At 38.6% G+C, this 25,714-nt stretch overlaps 2 protein-coding genes across 3 annotated transcripts in view; both read left to right on the forward strand.

The window, feature by feature from the left end:
* megf8 (multiple EGF-like-domains 8) overlaps positions 1–12,527 on the forward strand; it is a 64,804-nt gene extending 52,277 nt beyond the window's left edge. The window contains exons 39-44 of one of the 2 annotated variants that reach the window (XM_056475917.1): positions 3,288–3,456; positions 3,546–3,738; positions 5,375–5,545; positions 5,637–5,767; positions 8,476–8,608; positions 8,691–12,527. In XM_056475917.1, coding sequence (XP_056331892.1) covers positions 3,288–3,456; positions 3,546–3,738; positions 5,375–5,545; positions 5,637–5,767; positions 8,476–8,608; positions 8,691–10,166 — 2,273 coding nt within the window. In that variant the 3' untranslated portion in view covers positions 10,167–12,527. The remainder of the gene's footprint in view (positions 1–3,287; positions 3,457–3,545; positions 3,739–5,374; positions 5,546–5,636; positions 5,768–8,475; positions 8,609–8,690) is intronic. The other variant, XM_056475918.1, reaches the window with a different exon arrangement.
* Positions 12,528–13,566: 1,039 nt separating this feature from the next.
* Positions 13,567–22,867, forward strand: LOC130243711 (zinc finger protein 883). The gene is made up of 3 exons (XM_056475994.1): positions 13,567–13,845; positions 14,211–14,715; positions 19,037–22,867. The coding sequence occupies exons 2-3, from the start codon at positions 14,223–14,225 to the stop codon at positions 20,434–20,436; spliced, it is 1,893 nt and encodes a 630-aa protein (XP_056331969.1). The 5' UTR covers positions 13,567–13,845; positions 14,211–14,222; the 3' UTR covers positions 20,437–22,867.
* The last annotated feature ends 2,847 nt before the right edge of the window (positions 22,868–25,714 follow it).

Consider the following 25,714-nt stretch of genomic DNA (forward strand, 5'->3'; position numbering starts at 1 on the left):
CAATTGGGGAAACTAAATTAGCTTCTTTTTAGAGCAGGGTTGAAACCAGCACAATAGGAACTACAGTGATGAAGTGTAGTGTTAGATCACAGTCTCCACGTCAGATAAATAGGATCCAGCCCCCAGACACCAGATCTTGTCAGGAAATGTCAGTTTCTTCAGATATTTGGACAAGTCAGCAAAGTTTCCAATACCCAAACCTGTTAACCAGTATTCAACTGAATTAACAGTCTACTATCAATATAGGAGTTGACTGCGGAGGGAAGCCAGAGAGGAGCAGAAGCAGGAGACGAAGTGATGATAATAAAAGAGCAGGGTTTATTGAATAATCTTAGTTGCAGGTGTTTCGGTGCACTTCGTCTGTGCAGCAAAAACATGACAAATGTTATTATACATCAGGCCACAAGACTTTGAATTGGAGACAAACCCTCATATCTCATATCAGTGGAAAGGAATATTTCATAAACCACAATCAAAATAAGACCAAACAATGGAAAAAGCCAAAGCCAACATACTGTCATACAGTGAAGATGACGGTCATATATATATGTAGCTACACGACATCTTAACATTTTAGTGTCTGTTAAGCAGAGATGTATAAAGTACTAGAGACCCAGACTTAAGTAAAAGTACAAGTACTCTATCAAAAAGTGACTTGAGTAGAAGTAAAAGTGCTCTTTAAGCACCATACTTAAGTGGAAGTACTAAAGTATTCAACATTTTTTGTACTTAAGTATTGCAAGTAGTTTATTTCAAAATTTACTACTCAAGTACTGAAAGTAAAAGTACAAGTATTGTGTAATGTAGTTATTAAAGAATGCAGTCAAAAGACATCATATTGTTTTGTTTATTTTAAATCTCTTTTTTGGGGGCACGTCATTAAGCAAAACGAAAAGAAACATGACTTACAATACTGTTTTTCTCTCACGCTTGAACCACAGATCTGACAGCCTCAAATCCACTCAAAACGCTATTGAAACCCATTTTCGGAGCACAAATTACTGGTTGTAAACACTGTAAACGAACGTTCTAATTCACTTGATTTTGATTTTATTGTAAAAAAAAGAAAACGTGTATATTACTGTGTTAAATGAAAATCTGAAATATTTTATGGCTTATGGCTATGATTTAGTATTCAAAAATGTTTCATTTTGATTGTTTTAATTAAATTGGTCTTAAACTTCATATTTTTATAGTATATTTATTCATTCTGGTACTTTTACCATAAACCAACATCTCAACCATTTGGTAGAGGCTGATATTTTAGAAATTATGGGATGTGCATTAAATAAAAAAATTCTATTGGTTTTTTTCTTGGTGTGACAGTTAAATGGTTACTTGTTATACAATTGTGTCCTTTAATACAGCAGTAAGATATATGAACTGTACCTTTAATTTGACCCGCTCAAAGAAAACACTCTTTCTGAATGTATCAAACAAAACTCATGCACAGAAGACAGCATGAGCATTTATAGCAAATAAACTAATGTAAATATTCTCCCGCCTGCTTTTTAAATGCCGACAGGCGAGGTCTTACACCCCTTTGATTGGTTATTGTCTTCACCTTCTCAACAAAAGGGCTGCTATCGGCTTTAGAAATGAAAGCGTTGTTCACTGATGGCGGGAAGAACAGCCGCGGTTACAGTCTATGTATGTATAATACGCGGTTATCACAGGTAATCTATAATAGACACAGTGGAGAAAACTTGCACCTCATACACGCCCAGGTCTGGATCCACAAGTATCGCTTTAACAGCCAAGAGGAGATGAAAAGTTACCTCACAAACAGGCCAGCGGGTCAAATGTCCAAAGTGAGAGAGGCAGAGATGGAGTCTCACAACATTTCTCTGTAGTAGTGAAATAGCGGCTCGTGTGCTGTGCCGCCTTCACTCGCCCTCGCGCCTCCGTCCTTCGCCATAGTATTGCGACACCGCACATAGGAGATAAATGACGTCAGTACGTAATAACCCGTTATGATCTATTACTGAACCGATATCGACAATTTTGACACCTCTAGTAACGATGCAGCTCATAAAAAATCTATCGGAGTAAAAGTATTAAACTCATCGAAAATATGTACCTTAGTAAAAGTGGAAGTAGGAGAAAAAAACAATACTCCAGTAAAGTACGGATACTGCCTTTTAGTACTTAAGTACAGTAGTGAAGTAGTTCTACTTCATTACTATACATCTCTGCTGTTAAGTTCATATCAAAATGAAAATTGACAGTTCCTTATATCATGTTTTCATTTTATTGTTAAGATAGTGTAAACATGTAGCCAGTGTGATGCGAATGACGTTATACAGTACACTGCTTTTACCCGACGTGTCCTCAGGAGTTTGTTTTCCATATCAAACTTGCAAAGTCTGAAATTAAGGAAAGGATGCAAGAATTAAATTTGTGCACTTAATATTGAGGAAAAGCCCCAATCAGATGTCTGCAGGCACGCCTCTGTTTTTAGATGTCTCCATTTCCCCCCATTCACACTAACATGGAGCAGCAGCGTTTTAAAACCAAAATGGTATCTTCAGCGTTTTCAGGGCTCGAAAACTCTGTGGTAGTGTGGACGGAAGGCGTAACAGCAGCAAAACTTATGTTTTAAAACTAAAATGTATTAGTGTAAACGAGTCCTTAATAAATGCTATGAAATGATGTGATCTGTAATGCTGCTAGTTGTCAAAAGTCATTTTGTCTTCCTTTTTGTTATTTCACACGCATAACTTGTTTGTTCATGTTTAATTTTTGTCAAAGACGTTGACATTTTTAAAAATGTGAATCCTTTTCAGTTTTCTTTATTAAAAGTAGATCTTAGAAAAATGATTTAAATTTTAGATTTAGATTTGATGTATTATTGATGGTTGTTGCTGTATTTAATTGTCATAACCTTAATGTTATAGAAAACTTTTATTTATAAGCTGTTTGTAATTTGTATCTGTTTTTGTCTTGAAATAGCCACTTGAAGCAGATATGGCTATAACCCCCCATCTTCATTTAAACATGCTACAAATAATGAAAAATCTCCCTCCTGTTGTTAATTTTAGTACTTGAGCATGTTGTCATCTTGTTTACGTCATTTCAGAATTTCAAGTGCAGTATGAGGAGGAAATTTAGTTCTTGGGCAACTGGTACTGATGACCGGTTCCTTTTAACCACCTTGTGTGAAATCCCCTTACTATTTACACCCAATATATCTAACCTAGGCTTATTACATACTGTTAGAGTGCATCCATTTCACACTAATTTGACTTCTTCTATCTATTAAATTGAATCGTCTTCTTACTCTGCAGGTGTGAGTGAGGCTTTGTGCCCCCAGTGGAACAGCAGCTGGTCCTTCCTGCACTGCCCAGAAGAGGACGAGTGTTCCAATGGACACCACCACTGTAACGTCACTCAAGACTGTCATGATCTGCCTGAAGGTTACCACTGCACTTGCAGACAGGGCTATGTGCTCAGCAGGTACTGATTATGCTGCTTTAATTCTCAAGCAAAACCTTTCTGCAGATGAATAGTTCATAAATATTTTCCTGTTTCCTTTTGTTTGTCAGTGTTTCGGGTCAGTGTGAGCCAGTCTGCGCTCAGGGCTGTGTTAATGGGACCTGTATATCTCCAGGAATCTGTCAGTGCCACTTTGGGTTTGTCGGGGAGAACTGCTCCTCTCAGTGTCGATGTAACAAACACAGTAACTGTAAAAGCATCTCTCAGCTGGACACCTGTCTAGAGTGCAAGAATAACACTAAGGTACTAAGAACTAGCATTGTATGTTGTTGTATTTTTTTGTATTAATATGTAGTAATAAAATATGCAAATTACCCTTTAAGATGCTTGAGGATTGATAGGTTTTTAAATCGTATAGCCATGTCATAATGTAATAAAAACATGTCTTTTTACTGTCGTTTTGATTAATCTAATGTGCTCTTGCTAAATATTAGTAGTTATTATAGTGGCTTGAGAAAGACAACATACTGTAATACTACATAAACTTATTATTCTTCCATCTTCTTCTTCTTCTGAGACTAATTTCTATATGCATCTCATCCTAGACCGTTCATTCTACAACCACCAAACTAACACCAAACCTCCAAACTGGTCTGACTCGAGTTGCTATATCTTTTCCAACTGATCTGACTTACAGTTTTCCGAAAACTGACCCGAAAAATCTGGAAAAGTCCCATTGACTTAACATTGGATCAAACTTTATGACCTCATAAATTTGCACCAGACTGTCATACAGACTTAAGTTTGGGCTCATTTAACTCCGACTACCTTACTAGCCACACCCTAGCAACCACGTACACCACCTTAGTAACTGTCCCATACACTTCTGTTGTAAAAAACTGCCATTGACTTTACATTGGACATACTGATAACATACCAACTCATGCTAACAATATACTAATTATACTACAATCATACTAACAACATAACAATCCATACTAACAATGTACTAATCCATACTGGAAACATGCTAACAAAATTACTAATCATATTAGCAACATGCAAATTCATACTAGAACCATGGTAATTTTGTTAGCAACTGCCTAGCAACCACTCAGCACACCTTAGCAACTGCCTAGCAACACCTTAGCAGTCACCTAGAACACCCTAGCAACCACCTAGCAACCACACAGAACACCTTAGCAACCACCTAGAACACCCTAGCAACCACCTTGCAACGCTTTATTAACCACCCAAAACACCCTAGCAACGCCTTAGCAACTGCCTAGCAACCACTCAGAACACCATAGCAACCGCCTAGCAACACCTTAGCAATCACATAGAACACACTAGCAATGCCTTAGCAACCACTCTAAACACCCTAGCAACATCTTAGCAACCACTTAGAATACCATAGCAACTGCTTAGCAACCACTCAGAACACCCTAAAAACTGCCTAGCAATGCCTTAGCAACCACCTAGCAACGCCTTAACAACCACTCAGAACAACCAAGCAACTGACTACCAACACCCTATCAACCACCTAGCAACACCTTAGCAACCACCTAACAACACCTAAGCAAACCGCCTAGCAAGGACTTAGCAACCATTCAGAACACCCTAGCAACCACTTAGCAACACCTTAGCAATAACTCAGAACCCCCCTATCAATTGCCTAGCAAAGAAACATGCCAATCCAGACTGGAAACATGCTAACCTATATGTAGGTATCTATCTATCTATGCCAAATCTTTGAAACTTCTTCAAAACTACTTCAATTAATTAAACTTTGAAACTACTTCAAACTTTCAGACGAGGCTTTCTCAAGCCACCATAAAATTGGTCTGTGAACTTTACTTTTCTAGTTTATTTGATTATATTGAATTAGAATGCATGTTTGTTAAGTAACATGCACATCTTATGTCTGTCTCTTGATTAGGGTCAGCACTGTGATAAGTGTAAGCCCTTGTTTGTGGGCTCAGCAATGGGAGGTGGGATGTGTCGCCCTTGTCGTGAGTTTTGCAGAGGAAACAGTGACATATGTCTGTCCAAGGATGAGCACAACAAGGCAATGGAAAACCCTAAAGATTACCCACTGGACCGTGAGAGTGTAAGTAGTGTTTACGGGATATCTTCTAGTTGTAGAATAGTTCTAGTTGTAGCTAAAGGGTCTTGAGTATTTGTATGTTTTTGCTTGTCAGATTGAACAGTGGGCAACAGAGGGCCCTACTGAGGACCATGCTGTGTGTGTGAGCTGTCAGAACAACAGTGTGGGAGATAAGTGTGAGAGCTGCCTCAGCGGCTACTTCCTGCTGCAAGGGAAGTGTGAGAAGTAAGTGTGCTTCAGAAAAAAACTTTGAGTCCAATCTCTTACACTGATTATAATTGTGATTTTGCAATTAATGTTTACAGAGAATTAATGAATTTGCAGCTTATCGTTTTATAGCATATTTATAAAACTGTAGCGAGCTTTCTTCACTGTGCAACAGAACTTCACAAGTCACAGAAAACTTCTGCAGGTGCTGAAATATTTGTTATATCACGCCACTCTTGTTGTTTAAAAAATATATCTACAATGATAAATGCTTCACTTAATTGCTGAAGGCATATATCATGTTATCATAACGATCTAATGTGACAATAAGATTGTAGCTATACTGCGCATTTACACAGTGGCCATATTCATCTATGTAAACACACGAAAACAACACTAACATTACAGCAGTCACTGTTAAAAGCTCTTTCCACGCCACTAGACTTTTCTGACAGAGTATTCGAGTGTCACCGAGTGTCAGAATGTTGTGGAACTGCTGTACAGGAGTTATGATTAGGGATTATAGATTGCGAAATTTAGCAGTTTTTATTTTAGCATTTTTTTAAAAGCATGACGGTAAAACACGAACGCGATTATAATACTATGAAAACATCTTTGTATGTTGTAAAAAATCGTAATAATGACAAAAATACTAATTTGTGGATCTCCTTACTTCCGGGTTCAGCAATACTGCCGTTGTGGCTGGAGTATTCTGGGAAATTTTCTTACCCCTTGGTTTCGAGTGTGGTCCTGAAAAATCTTTGTTCGAAGGGCTATTCACCCCTTCCCCTTAGGCCTACGGCTTCAAGCTATTGAGAGAATTGGGACACCCCTACCCCTTGACGTGAACGCACAAAACGAGGGGTGAAGGGGAAGGGCTAAGTGGTAGAATTGGGATTGGGCCTTAGTCTAAAAAGTCAGTTAAGCACGCTGCTGGTTTGTAAGTTTCAGCCTTTTATACAGTTTTCATGCATAGATGTTAAACCTTTTGGAACGGCTATCTCAGGAAACCTTTTGGAACGGCTATCTCAGGAAACCTTTTGGAACGGTTATCTCAGGAAACCTTTTGGAATAGCTATCTCAGGAAACCTTTTGGAACAGCTATCTCAGGAAACCTTTTGGAACAGCTATCTCAGGAAACCTTTTGGAACAGCTATCTCAGGAAACCTTTTGGAACAGCTATCTCAGGAAACCTTTTGGAACAGCTATCTCAGGAAACCTTTTGGAATAGCTATCTCAGGAAAGCTCTATAGAGTATATCTCTAAACGTATAAATCAACATTTGGGCAGTTCATCTGGGTCATCCTTGCAAAGTCATATTTTTTAGCTTGCCAAGGATGTGATCTTTTGGAGGTAACGTTCCTATAATTCTTTCTGGCTGCGGTTGTAGTAATTGGTTTGCAGTTTTATCTCGCATCCTCCCTTAGCGTTAGCATATGGCTTACGCACTTCAGTACAGCATCTTTGATCTTGTTGAGCTCTCTGTCAAAGTTGCCTGTCCTTCCTCTTAACGTTTCGTCTCATTGCTAATAGCTGTTTTTTAAAGCATAGGAACATCCAAATATGTAAGTGAAGTTTTGTGACTTTTACAATTAATGTCAATTAACCAACCAGACACCACAGCATATATTTCTGTTTCTGCTATTAAAAGTACCAAAATAACAGACCACAGTTACAGGCCACAGGAACAGCAACACAGAATGTACTATTTTTAAATGCACAGTATTTACACAATGACAGCAGTAGCAATGAATTATGATCAAACGAAGCTTGTTGTCTTCTTCTGACAAACTGCCACATACCAAGAAGCAAGAATAGGATCTGTTCTATGTGCTCCATTGATGTCTAATGGGCTGTTCACATGAATGCCTAAACTAGGCATGAGCCGGTATTAAGATTGTGATGGTATGATAACCTTGGATAAAAATATCACGGTTTCATGGTACTGTGATTACTGCTCTAAAATAAGTTCTTTTTAAATGTCTGGGTAAAAAAACTTCTTTTTCCCACATTGAAAACAATATGTTTTATTTTAAGAAACATTTAAAATATTTGGAACAGTAGCTTTTGATGTATCTGCTGGAGATACCGTTGCCCTATAAAATTAAATAAAATTGTTGCAAAAAACCTGTACATTTACCGTAGGAATGATTTAACAGAAAATTCTTTTCCAAACTGTGGTAAACCTTTAAACCAGTTATCAGCCCATGCCTAACCTAAAGATGTGGAAACCATGAGTGGCGCAGTTCTGTCCTGCACTTGTACTGTTCTTTTTTGTACCGCTTAGTGGAAATGAAAACATAAATGACCTCCATCTCAGGGTTTTAATGCCACTTGCACAAAATATACGCTTCTGATCTAGGTCAGTGGTTCCCAAAGTGGGTGTCTGTACCCCATCGTGGGCCACGGGACAATGAGTGGGTGTCGCTTGGCGATTTCCAAAAATCTAATTAATTTAATTCAACTATTGAATTACCACATTTGATCCATAACCTACTGGAGAACAAAATAGCACTTAATAGTAACATTAACATGTCGATTTTTATTTGTTTTTTTCACCCCTGGGGTGATTACGTTATATTAAAGACACAGCAATAGCATCAGACGAAGCAGATTGGTTTGGGGGTCGCGAGTCACTGGTGTTGTTATTTAGGGAGTCGCGGGTTGAAAAGTTTGGAACCCCTGATCTAGATTTTTCATCAGTGTTTTCTGTTACCTTCTTGTAGATGTCAGTGCAACGGGCATGCAGACACCTGTAATGAACATGATGGCACTGGCTGTCCCTGCCAGAACAACACTGAAACTTCATCCTGTCTGAGCAGCCCACAGAATGACCGAAAGGAGTGTTACAGACAACAGGTATTTGGCAACCAATTACATTGCACTATGTATGTCACACATAAGGCCTTGTATGAAGTGTTCTTATTTGTGCTTCTTACAGTGTGCCAAGTGCAAAGATTCATTCAATGGCAATCCAGTGAATGGGAGACAGTGCTACCGACAGTTCAACGTGGACAGCGAGTGCTGCTTCGACCCCACATCACAGGTCAACTGCTTCCATGAGCCCAACATCCGCAATCTGCTGAGGGGACGCACAGTGTTCTTTTCAGCTCAGCCCAAGTTTACTAATGTGGATATCCGCGTCACCATTGATGTTACATTTGGGGAAGTTGAGGTCTACGTCTCCAATTCGCATGATACCTTCATTGTGCAGGTAGACCGCCAGAGCGGTGTGCATACCATCAAGATTGAGGATGAAGCCACCTCCGCCACAGCTTCCCGAGGTGAAAAGGAGGTTCCTCTCGCCCCGCCGTCGCCCATGAAGGTGTTTGCTAACTCCTCGTCTGCGTTGCTTGGCACACTGTCCGCAAAGTTGCAAGGTTCAGAACGTGAGGTGCGGGAAGAACGAGCTGAAGGTCTCATAAGCTACATCACTGTGTGGAAGCCGCAAACAGTGCTGATTGTGCGTGGAGTGCGGGACAGAGTGGTCATCACCTTCCCTCACGAAGTGCACTCGCTCAAATCTAGCCGTTTCTTTATTGCCCTGCGCGGAGTAGGCACAGAAACCCATAATGGAGAATCTCAAGGCCTCCTCTTTCTACGACAGGACCAAGCCCACATTGACCTCTTCGTCTTTTTCTCTGTCTTCTTCTCCTGCTTTTTCCTCTTCCTATCGGTCTGCGTGTTACTCTGGAAAGTAAAGCAGTTCTTGGACTTCCGTCGCGAGCAGCGGCGTCACATTCAAGAAATGACCAAGATGGCCTCTCGTCCATTTGCAAAACTTACTGTCTACCTGGAGCCAGAGGAGCCACAGTTAGTTTACTTGCCCTCAGCCGGAGGGGGCAGCGCAGTGTCTCTGGCCCACGTCCGGACAGGCAAGCTCGGTGGGATGGTAATGGGCCAGAGGGGCCGACCTGGGGCTCTGTCCTACAAACACGACCCTGGCACAGGCACTGCCACTCATCATCACCACCATCTGGCTCTGAGTGGAGGCAACAACGGGCAGCACCTGCCCCTGCACTACCTGAACGCTCACCACTACGCACCCAGCTCCACCGCCAACCCAACCTCACATCACCAACACCATTATCCGTCCTCGCATGGCAGCTACCAGCATTTCTGCCGCTCCGACCCCTTCCTGTCTCAACTCATGGGTTTCTCGTACTCATCCTTCAAAGTTGGGCCAATCACTCTGGAGCCCACAGACGATGGGATGGCAGGGGTGGCCACAGTGCTCATACAGCTACCAGGAGGCATCCTTGCCCCAAATCGGGCCTGTTTGGGTTCTGCACTTGTTACTTTGCGGCAGAATTTGCAGGAGTACTGTGGACATGGTGGAGCAGGAACACATCCTGGTGCCGGTGGTGGCCGAAAAGGCTTGCTGGGCCACCAACATCTAACAACCATGGCCATGTAATGAGATGGGAATTGAGTGGGAGAAATAGACTGAAAAGGAAAGAACAATCAAGGGAAATTTTCAAAGTCAACAGGAAGGGCAAAGGAAGTTGTGAAGCTTTTAAAGGGATAGACCACCCTAAAAGGTGAAAATGTTGTCATCATTTACACATTTACAAATTTTTGTCAATGCAGATAAACTCAATGAGGTCCAAAATCAAACACCGTTGGCGTCACATTGACACCTGCTGTTTAAGCAAAAAAGCACTGAGACATTTTTAGAAGTATCATAAACAACAAGGGGGTGAGTAAACGATGACACTTTTCATTTTAAAGGTATAGTTTACCCAAAAAAGATGAAAATTCTGTAATTATTTATTTATCTTTCATAGAATTCACTATTTGTCAACCTGAAGAAATTCTGAGAAAGGTTGAAAACCGGTGGTCATTTACTTCCACAGTATTTTTTCTTACTATGGATGTCAATGGGAATTGAATAGAGCATATGCAAGAGTGTAAAATAGAGATATGCAAGAGTGTAAAACGTGCTGGATAAGTTGGCGGTTCATTCCGCTGTGGTGACTCCTGATTAATAAAGGAAAGAAATCTTCTTGTAAGTTCAACAATAACAAAAATAGAAAATAAAAAATAGCAAGAAGAGTAAAATTGGATTTTTGGGTGAGCTACTCCTTTAAGGGTGAAAATCCTTTTATTTTTGTTTGTTACTAAAGGGATGTATTTATTTTACACAAGAGGAAAAATGAGAATCATAGGAATTGTGATTTGTACATATACTGTAATTAAGCATTAGATGTTGTTTACTTGTTTATCACTCCTAAAAAGCTCCATATTGACTTAAGGCAGCGACCTTTATGCAATGCACTACTCGTATCTCCATGCTTTGTTGCTGCGTTCTTTGTCTTATATACACTACTGAAACCTGCTGGACAAGATGACTATGACTACAGCATGACATATCACCTGAAACGTCAAAAAGTTGTCTTTGCAGCTGAACCAATGTGCTTTATATCCTCATGTGACAATCTGAACTGCCATCCAAACCAAGAGACGGTGCAACGTGTCCGCTTGAATGTGCAAAACTTTGATTGTCTACAAAACAAGAAATGGGGACAGATGATGTTTAAAAAAAATAGTTGTAATGCTTTTGTTACTGGTATTTTGTCATGGCTGTGGTTAGTTGAAGCTTCCTGTAATATAACAGATTGAATCTAGTCAATAGGTCTTGTTCATGTTGAGCCATTGGCTTATTTTTATACATATTCATTCAGACTGAAGATGCATTTCAGACTGTCGATTTGATGGTTTACGGTTACATGTCCCTTGTTTGCATTGATGACATGCCTTTACTCACTCTGCCTTGAATCGGACGTTATTATAACCTTGTGACTGAATTCTCACACTCTTTTTGTATTCAATTTAGGATTGGAGTTCTATGAGTTCAGGCTGTTATCTTAAGTACTGCAGGTGTGTGTATATTAGTGTGAAGGAATAAGATGAGTAACAAGGGCCCAGAAAACATCCATGTTATTCACATTGTGTAGGGAATGAAGGATAACTTTTTTTTGTGCTTTATTTCTGTTCCCACCCTACACTGATTTAGTTTAACCAAATGGTAAAAAGGATTTAAACATGATGTGTTCAATATTTAACTGGTGATCAATGAAATTCAGTTTCCTATTTTAATTTCAGCGATGGGTTATGTTCAGCCAGATTCATAGATCTGTTGAACAAAGTGCAATGCAAATTTTAAACATATAGAAACACTATAGTATGCTCCTGGTGAGATGCTATAAGATGATGAAATGAAGAGAGGAAAACACTGAAAACACTACAGTTAGCCTTTTATCTGTATGATGTTTTATGGAGTTTGTTACAGTATTGCCATTAACATGGAGTTTCCGTCGTTTTACTTGTTTTTTCTGAGGATGGACTTATTTTTTTTGCGTAATTTGACGTATTTATATAGGCTGATGTAGAAAGTTACATTTCACTTATTGTTTGATAATTAAAGTTCTCATGAATTATAAAATATTACGAAAAATGTTCATTTGACATTGATTATTTAATGTAAATAACATAACAGGAGAAGCCATATGTTTATCTCGGGTGACACTCCAGAGGAAAAAAAAAGCTATTGCAAACTGATGGTTGGTTACTGTGTTGCATTAAATCAAGAACAAGGGATTGTGATATAAATTAAGCGAAAGACCAAAATGGATTTGAGTTGGACTATGGTGAAAAAGCTTTGTTCTGTTTAGACATTTTCAAATGCTTTTACAGTTTTTTTTTCTGTGATTGACGCACATGCCTTTGATGCTTAACAGAAGTTTGTCCATAATAAAATATCATCCATTAATGGTTACTAGAGTTGGTTGTGTTTTTGCCTTTTAGCTTCTTGTACCTGACTTAATGCTTCTAATACAAAATTGACAGGGTGTCAAACTCAATTCCTGGAGAGCCGTAGCCCTGCAGAGTTTAGTTCCAGCCCTGCTTCAACACACCTATCTGTAGGTATCAAACAAGCATAAAGCACTCAATTAGTTTGATCAGGTGTGTTTAATTAGGGTTGGAACTAAACTGTGTAGAGCTGCGGCCCTCCAGGAACTGAGTTTGACATCTGTGCATTAAACAGTAAAAAAACATTGCAATTGTGTCCCTTTCATGGTGTTTAGATGTCTCTAATGATTAGATATACCTGAGCTGATGTTGTGGCGGTCAAGAAGGAGCGGAGAACATGAGACTGATTCCTGAAAGACCCCAGTGACAGACGAGTCTTTGCATTGATCCTGTGGGCCAGCCTGATAAACCTGCTGGTGACCTACTCACACTTGTTGTTCTCAACAAAGGACGTCCAGTGTTCTCCAGCCTCTGGCACCTAAACTGCAGCTCTGCACAAGAAGTTTGCCCAGAGAAGAAATGGTCGTGCCCAACTGAGCCTGCTTTCTCTCAAATTTTTTCATTTCGTCAATTGGTGAAGTTTTGTTCTTCGCCACTGGCTTGCTTGGTTTGGGACTTGTGGAGCTCCGCATCGATGGATTTACTCTTTAGTGTTTGGACTTTCAGCAGTGAAATTTAAACACACTGAACTGAACTAAACTGAACTTAAACTCTGAAAACTGGACTGACACTATTTAAATCTACTAGAACTTCTATGTTAAGCTGCTTTGACACAATCTTCATTGTAAAAGCGCTATAGAAATAAACATGAATTGAATTGAATAAAGAAAAAATAAATTTTTTTAATAAGTTAGGTTATAGTTTATACTATTAAATGGTGACAATCTCTTAGTAAAAATGTAACTAAATACAGTAAAAGAAAATGCAAGAAAGGCTCGCGAGCTTTTATTTTGAAAAACGCGTCAGTTCATGGTCTTATTTTGAAATGCGTTATCGTTGCTGGCTTTACGTGTTGTTATTTACAACCAGCATCGCTTTAACGTCTTTTAGATTTGGGAAACGCTCCCAGTTGCTGCGTTAGGTCGTTTATAACAAGTATTTACCTTGTACAATGGACGGCGTTGGTGTCATTTTAGGGGTGGATGTTCAAGGCGTTTGTTTGAAGATGGTGTTCACTGGGGGCTGTCACAGTCCACTGGATAATAACCAGAGGCTCTAGTCTTGTCCGGTGGGATTTTAACGTTACACCCAAATGCAGCAAATGAACTGACGTTTGTCCCCCGGTAAGAACACTTTGTTTTATTATTTGTCAACACGACTCTTCTATTTATGTTTGCTAGCCGCTGTCACACGTGCTGTATGGACCTTCAGGATTAGCTAGACCAGTTTTTCAAACCAACTACCATACCAGACCAGTTTTCTGAAGGTCCTAAAAAACTAATAATTTGCCTTTGCACAAATTATCTCCTTAATTGTTCTAAATATTATACCAGTAATGTGTTTAACCTGTAAATTAAACTGTAACCTATAGTAAATTAACACCTTAAAATCATTTAATGGTCTAAATATTATACCAGTAATGTATTTAACCTGTAAATAATACTATAACCTATAATATTGTTCTTTCCGATTTTTTATTTTTATTTAGGTTGTTCAAAAGATGAAAGCCAACTTGTTAAAGAAAACAAAGTTATCCAGTCAAAAGAAAAAAGACAAACTGCTGCAAAATGGTGATAAGGAGCCACTTCTATCGGATGTTGATGCCATCTGTGTTGGCACAGATGAAACAGAAACATCTAATGATATCCAGGACTGTGTAATGGACTGTTGTCCCAAAGTCACACAGATGAGTCCAGAACAAAGAGAGCTGGAAGCTTTGGGAGTCCTAATGCTTTCTGGGCAACACCAGCAGCAGAATGTGAACCTGCAGCCTCGTCCTCCTGCACTCAGAACATTTGTTCCAAAGACAGAGCCAGATTTCTTTCCCTTAAACCAAACTAGTTTTCAGGTTAAAACTGAGCCTGAAATTTATGAAGTATTTCAGAGAGAGTCTACCTTGACTGTGGAGGAGGAAAATGAGAGATGGAAGGAAGTGAAACTTGAGATGCCCGAGGAAAACCTGCTGTGTAATTCAGACCTGGAGGAAACCATGGGTAATGTATTTTATTTGAATACCTTATAACTGACACAATTTACTCGTTTTAAAGATGTGACACATTTGGGGGTGTGCACTGAAATCCTTTAGTTCTGAATTAGGACATTTTGTTTCTTCTCAGTTTTATTTTTTTGTTTGACCTTTTATTTCAGTTTTATTTTAGATCAGTCTGGAGTTATGAAAATCTGATAATTTGGTTTCCATTCTTGTAATTGTACCCACTTCAGTTTAAATTTAATTAAGTTTTTGTAAATGTTATAAAATATTCAATATTTTAGTTTCTACAATATTTGTATTATTATAAAGTTTATCTTAAATTAATGTTGACCTAAATTTGTTGGTTTATTGGGTGTATTTTATAGGTATAAGTTTAATTCATTTGTTGAATTATCTCAGTGTAAAGGAAAAAACAAAACACAGTTTTGTGGAAATGTGCTGGTTCAGTCTATAGGCATTCACAAGTACTTAACCAAAATGACAGTGGCTGATTAAATGTTTTCTTTTGCACAAAGCTGGTTTGGGATTTTACCCAGGTAGGTTTAAGCAAAGTCTGTGTTTTTGGTCTAAAACAGGGGTGCCCAAACCTTTTCTTATGAAAGACCAAAAACCAAACTTAACTGAGGGTTGTGGGCCGAAGGTACATTAAAGTTTCCATGAGTAATCTCTTAATTTATTTCCTTATATTTAAAATTTACTAGAAAACATTGTTTTAAATTATATGATCGAATGCAGTATACTTAAAAATAAAAAATGGTCAATGAATTTATTACAGCAAAAACAAACAATCGCGTTAATACAGTGGAGTTCAATGCACTAAGCTGCACCTGCCTTTGCCTTGGTTTGCTCGCTGATGTCTTGTGCATTGCCTGATATCTGTCGTTTACATTTTTTGAAAATCTGATGATTTTACAAACCTAAAGAAATTATAAAACAAAAGGTTGCATTACATTCGAAATTACAATATTTTTCAAAGATATTCGCCCCAACCACCAACCCATCATTCTCCCTCTCTTCTCAAATGGAATGGTGGGCCAAATCAAAGATTAGAATGGGCCAACTTTGGCCCCCGGGCCCTAGTCTGGGTATCTCTGGTCTGAAAAAATATGTGTTTGCGTTTTGTCACCATGGTAACTTAAGCTACATGGCTACCCTGCTCCGGAGCAGGTTTATTCTGAGATGTAAACTCAGTCTGGTCCAATCATTTGTGAGTAAAGTATATATACATATATATACACATGCATATCTCTGATGCAAATAAAGCAACTCTCAGTCCCTGTGTATTTTTTGCTCCAAATGAAAGTCTTTTACGCTAAAAGCCTTTTTGAGCCAAAATGTTATGTTTTGTTGCGAATTCTTTATGCATATTATATGAATCTAAATTATTTATAAATTTTATTAAATATCCAGGTAGTTTCAAATTAGCAATTGATATTTACAACAGCTTTAAATTAAAATAAACATTTAGATATTTACATAAAGCTTTGCTTTTTTGCACTAATATAATATTTTATTTAAGTTATCTTCTCAAACTTTTCTGCACCAGCAGTGTTTATTTCTTCTTTGTTAATGGATTTTAATACATTACGTTTCTGATAATGATATCTCTGAGTCTTTAACAGAAGTGAATTGCTAGCTCTCTGAGAAATTACCCAAACTGACTCACACTTGTCATGTGATTGACTGTTTGTTGCAAGGTGTCAACCTTTCTTCTGCATGTGGTCCAGAATTAATAAAAAACTCTGGTTTAAACCCAGGGTTGACAGAAAGTTTATATCAAGTGTTGTGATTTTAACCTGATCTTAACCAGGTAGAATTTGCTTGGTTTGTCAATCCGAATATACTTTGCAACCCCCAAGTTTGTTCAATTCTATTTGTGCAACTAGCCTCGGAACAACTTATCATGCTCAAGATACTTAGAAGATACCAGGCAGCTAAGATACCTGGCATACATATAATACAGGGGTTGGACAGTGAAACTGAAATGCTTGGTAATTAATAAGTATGGTGTAGGGCTTGTTTTTGTGTCCAATACAGCACCAATTCATCTTGGGAATGACAGATACAAGTCCTACACAGTGGCTAAAAGGATTTTGAGCCATTCTTCTGGCTTAATATTGACCAGCTCACTACGTGACACTGTTGGGGGAAAATGGTTTCTGAGGCGCTCCTCCAAAACACTCCAAAGTGACTTAATAATATTTTGATCTGGTGACTGTACAGGCCATGGGAGATGGAAGTGACCATCAAAACAATTCTGTCATCAGTCTTCCTGTGTGTATTGGTGCATCATCGTTCTGATGCATGGCACCACCTTCAGGATATAATGTTCGAACCATTGGGTGCACATGGTCCTCCAGATTGGTTCGGTAGTCCTAGGCAGTGACGTGCCCATCTAGCACAAGTATTGGGCCTAGGAAATGCCATGATATTGCTACCCAAACCATCCCCATGCTTCACTCTGGGTATGTTTTTTTTGGGGTTTCTCCACAGCGTAACTCTCCCGGATATAGAAAAGACAGTGAAGATGGACTCATCAGAAAACAATACATGTTTCACATTGTCCACTGCCCAAGATTTGTGCTGCTGGCAGCATGCGCATGTCACTTTGGTCACTTAAACCAATGTTTGAGTGACCAAAGTTTTCGGTATAGCAACTCTGCCTTGTATTGACCCTGTGGAGCTCCCGACAAATAGTTTTGGTGGTAATATAAGAGTTGAGGCGTACATTTAATTCTGTAGTGAGTTGGTCAGCTGTGGTTTTTTGGATGCAATCCAGGTTAGCACCTGTACATCCCTTTCAGACAGCTTCCTCTTGCATCCACAGTTACTTCTGGTGGATGTGCTTTGTCCTTCTTGGTGGTAAGCTGACATTATCCTGGATACCGTGGCTCTTGATATATCACAAAGACATGCTGTCTTGGTCACAGATGTGCTAGCAAGACCTGCACCAACAATTTGTCCTCTTTTGAAGTTGGAAATGTCACCCATAATGTTGTGCATTGCAACATTTTAAGCAAAACTGTGCTATTACTCTGGTAGTTAAACCTTCACACTCTCCTCTTACTCATGGAATGAATCAATCAATGAAGATGCCACCAGGCTCAAATTTAGCCATGAAACGCAACATTATACGTGTTCAGTTTCATTTTCCAACCCATGTAGCTTTTACAGACTCTTTTGGGGATCATTTCGACAGGGTTGTCATCTGTATACAAAATGTTTTAAGAATAAAAAATAGTCCTCGGTTGTTGTACAAATGTGAACATGCATGCCTGCAAGTAGCCAATATGGTGAGCAGGAAAATACATTGACTTTTATGTATCATATATTCCACTCTGTCTCACTTGGCCTTTTTTATTTCCATATACAGATAGTTGTTTAAGAGTTGATTGAAGTTTACACTAGGGATGCTTCGATCAATTGGCCGGAGATCGGTATTGGCCGATAATCACGTTTGATGACTCGATTAGTACTCGCTGATCTGGCCAATCTCATGAACCCATCGCAAATGTTTGTGTTAGTTGGAGATGAGCAAAATATTTGAATAATCTTGCATTTATTTAAGCCTTTTTAGAACTGACAATTCTGTGTTTTTGATAATATTGCAAGTTCACTAAAACCTGGCTGGAAATATTGGATACATTAAAAAAAAAAAAAAGATTTTTTATATTTAATAATATAACTTCTTGTAATTTACTTATTGCAATAAGCAGTAGTTTATAGACCTATTTTCTTTTAGTAAAGAAGTAATGAATTTATAGGTTTGCATTTTAACTTCTTATGCATCAAACATGCACACATGAACTTTTTCTTGACTGAGACATGTTGTTTCCAAATTGCATTGTTAGTCATTTTTTTGCCAATTTTTTTTTTTTACATGTTCACATCTAAATGGCTATAAGAGATGTTTAAGAGATTATAAGCAGCATCCTTAATTTATTATCTTAGGTAAGGAGAGATCTTCACTTAAGTATTATAAAGCTTAAAGTATCAGAATACTCTGTACAATGAATCGGTACTCAGTATCGGCTGCAAAAATCCTGATCGGAGCATCCCTAGTTTACACTAAGCAGCACAAATATTTTATTTTTGATTACTGTTTTGACTTTTTGGGGCTTTTACACAGTACTGGATCATTTTACAAAGTACTACTGGCAGATGGAAAAAAATACAATTAAATAAAACTGGTAAGGAAATATTGAGATGGAACTTTAGTTGATTGTAACTAAACTAAACCTAAGTTCGCTTGACTTGAAATTTTATTGCACAAGACTTTACATTATATATATTGTGTTATGTCTTGTTTTCCCTTTTCACAGCTTCTTCCTCCCTGATTTTTCCTTGCCCCCATTGCTCAGTGACTTTTACTGACTTTACATACTTGGACAAGCACCTCAAATGGTGCCATCGAAGTGAATACCTGTCATGGGTGAAAAACCACAAAGTCTACAACTGTTCCAAAATAACCTCCGGGATGCTTAGCTGCACTTCCTGCCACTATCGTTTCTTCTCTCAAAGCCAACTGGAGACCCACATGCGCAAGGCTCACCTTCCGACACCCAAACCCACCCGAAAACGCTTCACCTGTCCGCAGTGTGATCGCAGCTTTGATTACATTGGAAACTTACAAAACCATTGCCGTCGATGCCACAGCTTATCTACGGTGTGCAAAGATGGAAATATTAGCTGTGCTGAATGCGGTAAAAGCTTTGCAGGAGTCTGGGGCCTTGGACCACACCGCTGTCATGATGATGAGAAGATACTTGAAACAAGTGTCAGTGAACCCCTTTGCACAGACCGTGGGTATTTGTGCCAAGATTGCGGCAAGAACTTTTCTACTCTCCAAAGTTTAAAGACGCACAAACGCATACACACCGGCGAGAAACCGTGCATCTGCGGAGACTGCGGCCATAGCTTTTATGACATGGGGAGTCTGCGCAAACACAGAGTCATCCATACAGGAATTCGGCCTTTCAAGTGTCCCGAATGCAGTAAAGAGTTCGCTAGGATGGGCCACCTCAGATGCCATCTGAGGACCCATACGGGAGAAAGGCCATACCCATGTCCTCAATGCGGCATGAGATTCAGCCACCGCTCAACGCTTCGCATCCACCAACAAGTTCACTCCAAGGAAAAAGCATTTCCGTGCGCTATCTGTGGCAAAGCATTTTCTGCTTTGAGGTATGTGAAGGTCCACCAAAGAGCGCACAACTCTGAGAGAATTCTGAAATGCAGAGAGTGTACAAAAACTTTTACACGAGAGGATGTGCTTAAGAAACACCTGCGCATTCACTCTGGTGAACGGCCGTATTTTTGCAACATCTGCAGCAAGCGTTTTGTACGCATCCAGCACCTGAAAAACCACATGCGCACTCATACCGGTGAGAAACCGTATCGCTGTGAACAGTGCGGCTCCAGCTATGCGCAGTCTGGAGATTTGACCAAACACATGAGGAAGCACACAGGAGAAAAACCCTACGCCTGTTCAGACTGTGAGCGTCGCTTCAGCAGCTCAGGGGACCTGAGCAAGCACAGACGCAGTCACACGGGCCACAGACCCTATAAGTGTTTAGAGTGCGGGAAGAGCTTTTTATTGTCTCAGCACCTGAAGTTACACAAACGAACACACACGGGCGAGAGGCCATACAGTTGTCCACAGTGTCTCCGCACATTCACACGCTCACACCATCTCTCTCAACACATGGAGAAGCACGCATGAGGACAGATGACTGCACGCCTGTCTAATCTTTCATGTAGGAAAATGAATCGAGAGTTCATTGATGAATTGGGAAATCAGTTTGCCTTAAGTAATGTAATCCAGACAGATGGTTTTCTTCCTTGGGATCTACTTAAAAGTTTAGCATATTGTAACGTACCCATTGTTAGGCCTGTCATGACATCCGTTTTTTGTTCTACGATATATTACACTAAAATATATTGCGATAAACGGTATTATTGTCATTTTATTCCACTCATTGAATAATGCCAGAATGACAATATAATATCAGCACAAGGCTCTTCCAAAAAACACATAATATTTTATTCTTAAGAACATTTAATTTAATTATAGTCATTTCAATCAGAATGTGAAAACACATCCTAAATAAATAAAAATAAATGTTAAGAAAAAAGTGCAAGGTAAAAAGTAACAGAGGCTGCAATATCGGCTATCTATTTTCAGTTGTCAGACACCCACATGAAAATACACTATAGTAATTTATAGTAAATACTATAGTGTTTTTTTTTTTTTTTACCATACTGATACCTCTGATGGAAATAGAGATGTTGCACAATCTGCTAGAATTGGTTTTTATGTATGGGGGATATATAATGCATCACCAAAAATGATTAGGCTCATGTCCATGTGTTGTGCGGTAAGTCGATATATTGATTATTGTGCCTACGCATTTTCAATGATCAAATAGAATTAATGCCGTTTACGTATTTTTGTTCAACAAGAAACAAGCAACTGACAAACAGTGCTTTGAGTATGATGTGTCTATTTAATCCCTAGCATTATAAATTGTAAATAAAATAAAGTGTCTATTTAGCCATTTAAAGACACTGTTGGTTCATAAGAATAATATATTAGACTTATAATAGATTGCTGTAGCATTGTAATAATAATCTGCAACTTGAAATTAGTCTATGGGTGCAATAATGGAAGCATTCTAGAGCTACATCGTTTATAAACTCATCACTCGGTGCTCTTGGAAATAATGATGTTTCAGCAGATTTTTCCGACTACTGTAACTGTAGCAACAGTGTTAGGGTTCCTCTTGTTTTAATATGAAAGTGACGTCATTTTGCCCTGTTCATATTTTAACATTTTTATAAGCCTGGCGCACAGCTAAAAATTAATTCTGCATTTAGAACTTTAATGCTTTATGGAGGACACTGAATGACTATATTTGTGTGTTTTCCATACTGCACTAAGCATGGGCCGGGATAAGATTCTAACTGTATGATAACCATGGATAAATATATCATGGTTTTACGATGTTGTGATTACTGCTCTAAAATATATTCTTTTTAAATGTTTGGGTAAAAAAACAACAACTTTTTTCCCCTTTGAACACAATGGCTGCGCCTGAAATCACATACTTCCATACTATATAGTACGCTAAAAACAGTATGCGAGCCAAGTTGTATGTCCGAATTCATAGAATTCGAAAAACAGTTTGCTAGTAGTACCCAGATGACCTACTACTTCCGGTGAGATTCTGAAGTGTGGATCCAATGGATGCTACGCTATCTCATGATGCGCCGGGAAAGATTTCATGAATAGGAGTGAAGCGGGAATGTCACATGATGATGGCAAAATGGCATCCATAGTACATCAGAGCTCCATTCATACTACTCACAATCATACTGTATAGCACGTACTTTTCTATCGGTCGAGTAGTAAATACAAATGCAGTACCTATTGAGTAGTAGGCGATTTCGGACACAGCCAATATATTTTATTTTGTGAAACATTTAAAATATTTTGAACGGTAAACATGTCAGGCTAAATTATTAAAATCAGTCATTGACTTCTGCTGTCTTCATTAGTTTCAAAAACAGATTTCTTTACAACTTAAAACGGCATCTTTGGTTATCTTTTCTGATGGAGATACTTGTCCTATAAAACAAAACAAAACAAAATCTTACACTTACCGTAAGAACGGTATAACAGAAAGCTTTGTCAGTTTTTAAAACCTTGAATTTTCCAAACCATGGTATATTTTGAAAACTCTTATCGTCTCATGCCTATACTGCACTGTAATGGGTTGGTTATTTTATAGTTATTTGTGTGGTTGTTGATTCTACCAGGTTATTTTGCAGTTGTTTTTGTGGTTGCTCATTCGTCTACCAATGCCAAAGTATTTTTATTACCTTCAAAGGGTAATATAATTGGGAAAAAAAACTTTACTGTAACTAGTTTGGAGGAAAGTCTTTTTTTGAAAGATATTCTTGGCATAAAACATGTATAAACAATATGTTGTGTTAAGGTTTATGAGTTTACTGTTAACTTTGAAACGGATGAATTTAAATGACTTTTGCTCTGTTTTGAACTGCAGTGTTTTGTCATTGTTTTTGCTTGAATTGTGAATTAAAGACTGTATTCTTATGTTAAATGAAGCAGTAAATACAGTATGCTAACCAGAGAGATTTTGTCTAAACCCTTGTCTTTTTGTGTCTTTTCTTAGCTTGTGCACAGACAACCAAAGCATCATTGCAGTCTGTGCAAACCCAATAGATGGATCACTAAGTCAAAGGGCCCAAACAGGTCTGCTTCAGTCAATGTTGGGGGAATAGCCCTATTATTTTTATGTCTGCGATTACGAGGACAGCAGCGTGACTGGTGCACCGACACAGATAACAAAGATGTATTTAGAGCTAAATAATATTGAGTCTACCTTTGTTTAAAGCTGGAATCAATACTTCTTAAAGCATGTCCATTTTTCATTTAGCAAGCCTCTTGTCTGAGAGGAGGGCCAGGGAGATGTATGGAAGCGAGCGTGTTTTAATTCTCTCTGTTGCTGTAGTAATAATAATTGTCAGAACAAGCATGGCTCCTAAAGATTGGGTGATAGGGAGGTGAGCCACACATACAATATTAATAGACTTTGCAAATTGAGACAGATTACGTGACAGGTTTTTATTTTTTCTTCACTTGATTTTTCTTGTCTTGCAGAATAGATACAGAAATGATCATTGAAGTCAGATAAACAGGAGTAAACCTTTTACATGTTCACCAAAAAGAATTCTTTTATTTGTCTAGCAATGTCAGTCATTCTATGGAGAATGTAATTGTTTATAAATTGGCAGTTTTAATTTGGTAGCAGTTCCTCCTTTGGGGCACCAGGGGGAAACAGATATCTGTCAATGTGCGCTTTTGGGAATTAGGATGCGCTGTGTTGCCATCTGTTTCTCTCGTGTGTTTCTCACTCTTCCCACAGAGACAGCCTGCAGGGTTACTTCACACAAACAAGTGAAGTAGTGGAACGGCTTCTAACATGCGTAGATCTGTTTGCGCAACTTGTTCGTCTCGATATTAAATTATAATATTAGAATCAAACATTTTATTACCACGTGCGTTATCTTTGTAAACAAGAGACGCCATTGAGTTATATAAAAATTCTTATTGTATCTTCATGTTGTTCTTTATGTCAAAATACCCGTTAATGTAGTAAATTACTTCAAATAACTGAAATAGTAGTAATTTAATCGACTTTAACACATATAGTACGACAGAAACAGTTCTTAAAATAGTTTCAAACACAATTTTGTGTAGAATGGGCCTTATTCCTTAAAACATAGTTCACCCAAAAATGAAAATTGAGGCCTACTACCCTGCTGAAAAATCCAGCTTAAACCAGCCTAGGCCAGATGGCTGGTTTTAGCTGGTTGACCAGCCTTGTTTTAGAGGGGTTTGGGCCATTTCCAGGTTGGTTTTCAGCTATTTCCAGCCTGGTCTTAGCTGGTCAGGCTGGAAAATGACCAGCTAAAACCAGCCTGACCAGCCTGGTTTAAGCTGGACATAGCTGGTTTTGGCTGGGCACCCAGCCTGCCTAGGCTGGTCAAGCTGGTTTTAGCTGGTCTTCTCCCAGCCTGACCAGCTAAGACCAGGCCGGTAATGGCTGGAAACCAGCCTGGAAATGGCCAAAACCCCTCTAAAACCAGGCTGGTCGACCAGCTAAAACCAGCCAACTAGCCTAGGCTGGTTTAAGCTGGTTTTTCAGTAGGGTAATTATTTACTCACCCTGAAGTGGTTCCAAACCTTTAAGTTTCCTTTAAACACCAAAGAAGATATTTTGAAAAAGGCTGAAAACTCTGAATGTTGACTTTCATAATAGGAAGAGCTAGTAGGAAGCCATTCGTTCATTTTCTTTTCGACTTAGTCCCTTTATTAATCAGGGTTCACCACAGAGGCATGAACCGCCAATTTATCCAGCATATGTTTTACGCAGCGGATGCCCTTCCAGCCACAACCCAACACTCAGAAACACCCATACACTCCTGCATTCACACACATACACTACAGCCAATTTAGCTTATTCAATTCACCTATAGCGCATGTCTTTGGACTGTGGGGGAAACCGGAGCACCCGGAGAAAACCCACGCTAACACAAGAAGAAACTGCTAACTTCACACAGAAAAGAAATGCCAACTGGCCCAGCCAGGGCTCGAACTAGTGACCTTTTTGCTGTGAGGAAAACGTGCTATCCACTGCGCCACCATTACGCCCCCTATGGAGGTCAGTAGTTATAAAGGTTTCCAGCTGTCTTCAAATTATCCTCTTTTGTGTTAAAGCGAAGAAAGTCAAACACGTTCAAAACAAGTAAAAGGTGAGTAAATTAGGTAATTTTCAGTTTTGAGTGAACTATCCCATTAAAGATGTGACTTATTAAACCATTTCAAAATATATAAAAACTAATCTGAATGTGAAATGCATGTATAGTCGGTTAGAAGATCACACTACCAGCTTCTCGAAGTTATTTTAAAAAAAGAGTGCATATGGCTTCTATAGGAGTTGCAAAACAAAAAACAATAGAAAATTTAAAATAGAAATATTCAATATTTTAATAAAATTCAATATTTGAACATTTCTACAATCATGTCGAAATATCTAATGTGCTTGATATCCTGCAACTGGATGGAATCATATATAAGCTATAAAATCAGCACCCAAAACCACTTCCCTGCTGTATAGCATTTGTAGTAGTATCTCCAAATTCAGAATATTTGGAAAATAGTTGGCATGAAGTACCCATATGATCTACTGATAATGCCAAGATGCTAAGACTGATATTCCCTGAGGTGACAGAATTCGAATTGTCAATGAAAATGAAGTGACACAACTGAAGCTGGTAAGTAATGTGATAAAGACAACATGGCAGATGTATTATCTACAGATATTTTTATACTATAGTCATACTATATGGAAAATACTTTTTCATGAAGTCAAATCTATATGTAGCTTTGAAATGAATAAATGACAGCACGCAAC

This window comes from Danio aesculapii, chromosome 16 (genome assembly GCF_903798145.1).
Source record: "Danio aesculapii chromosome 16, fDanAes4.1, whole genome shotgun sequence".
In the NCBI taxonomy this organism is placed as follows: domain Eukaryota; kingdom Metazoa; phylum Chordata; class Actinopteri; order Cypriniformes; family Danionidae; genus Danio; species Danio aesculapii.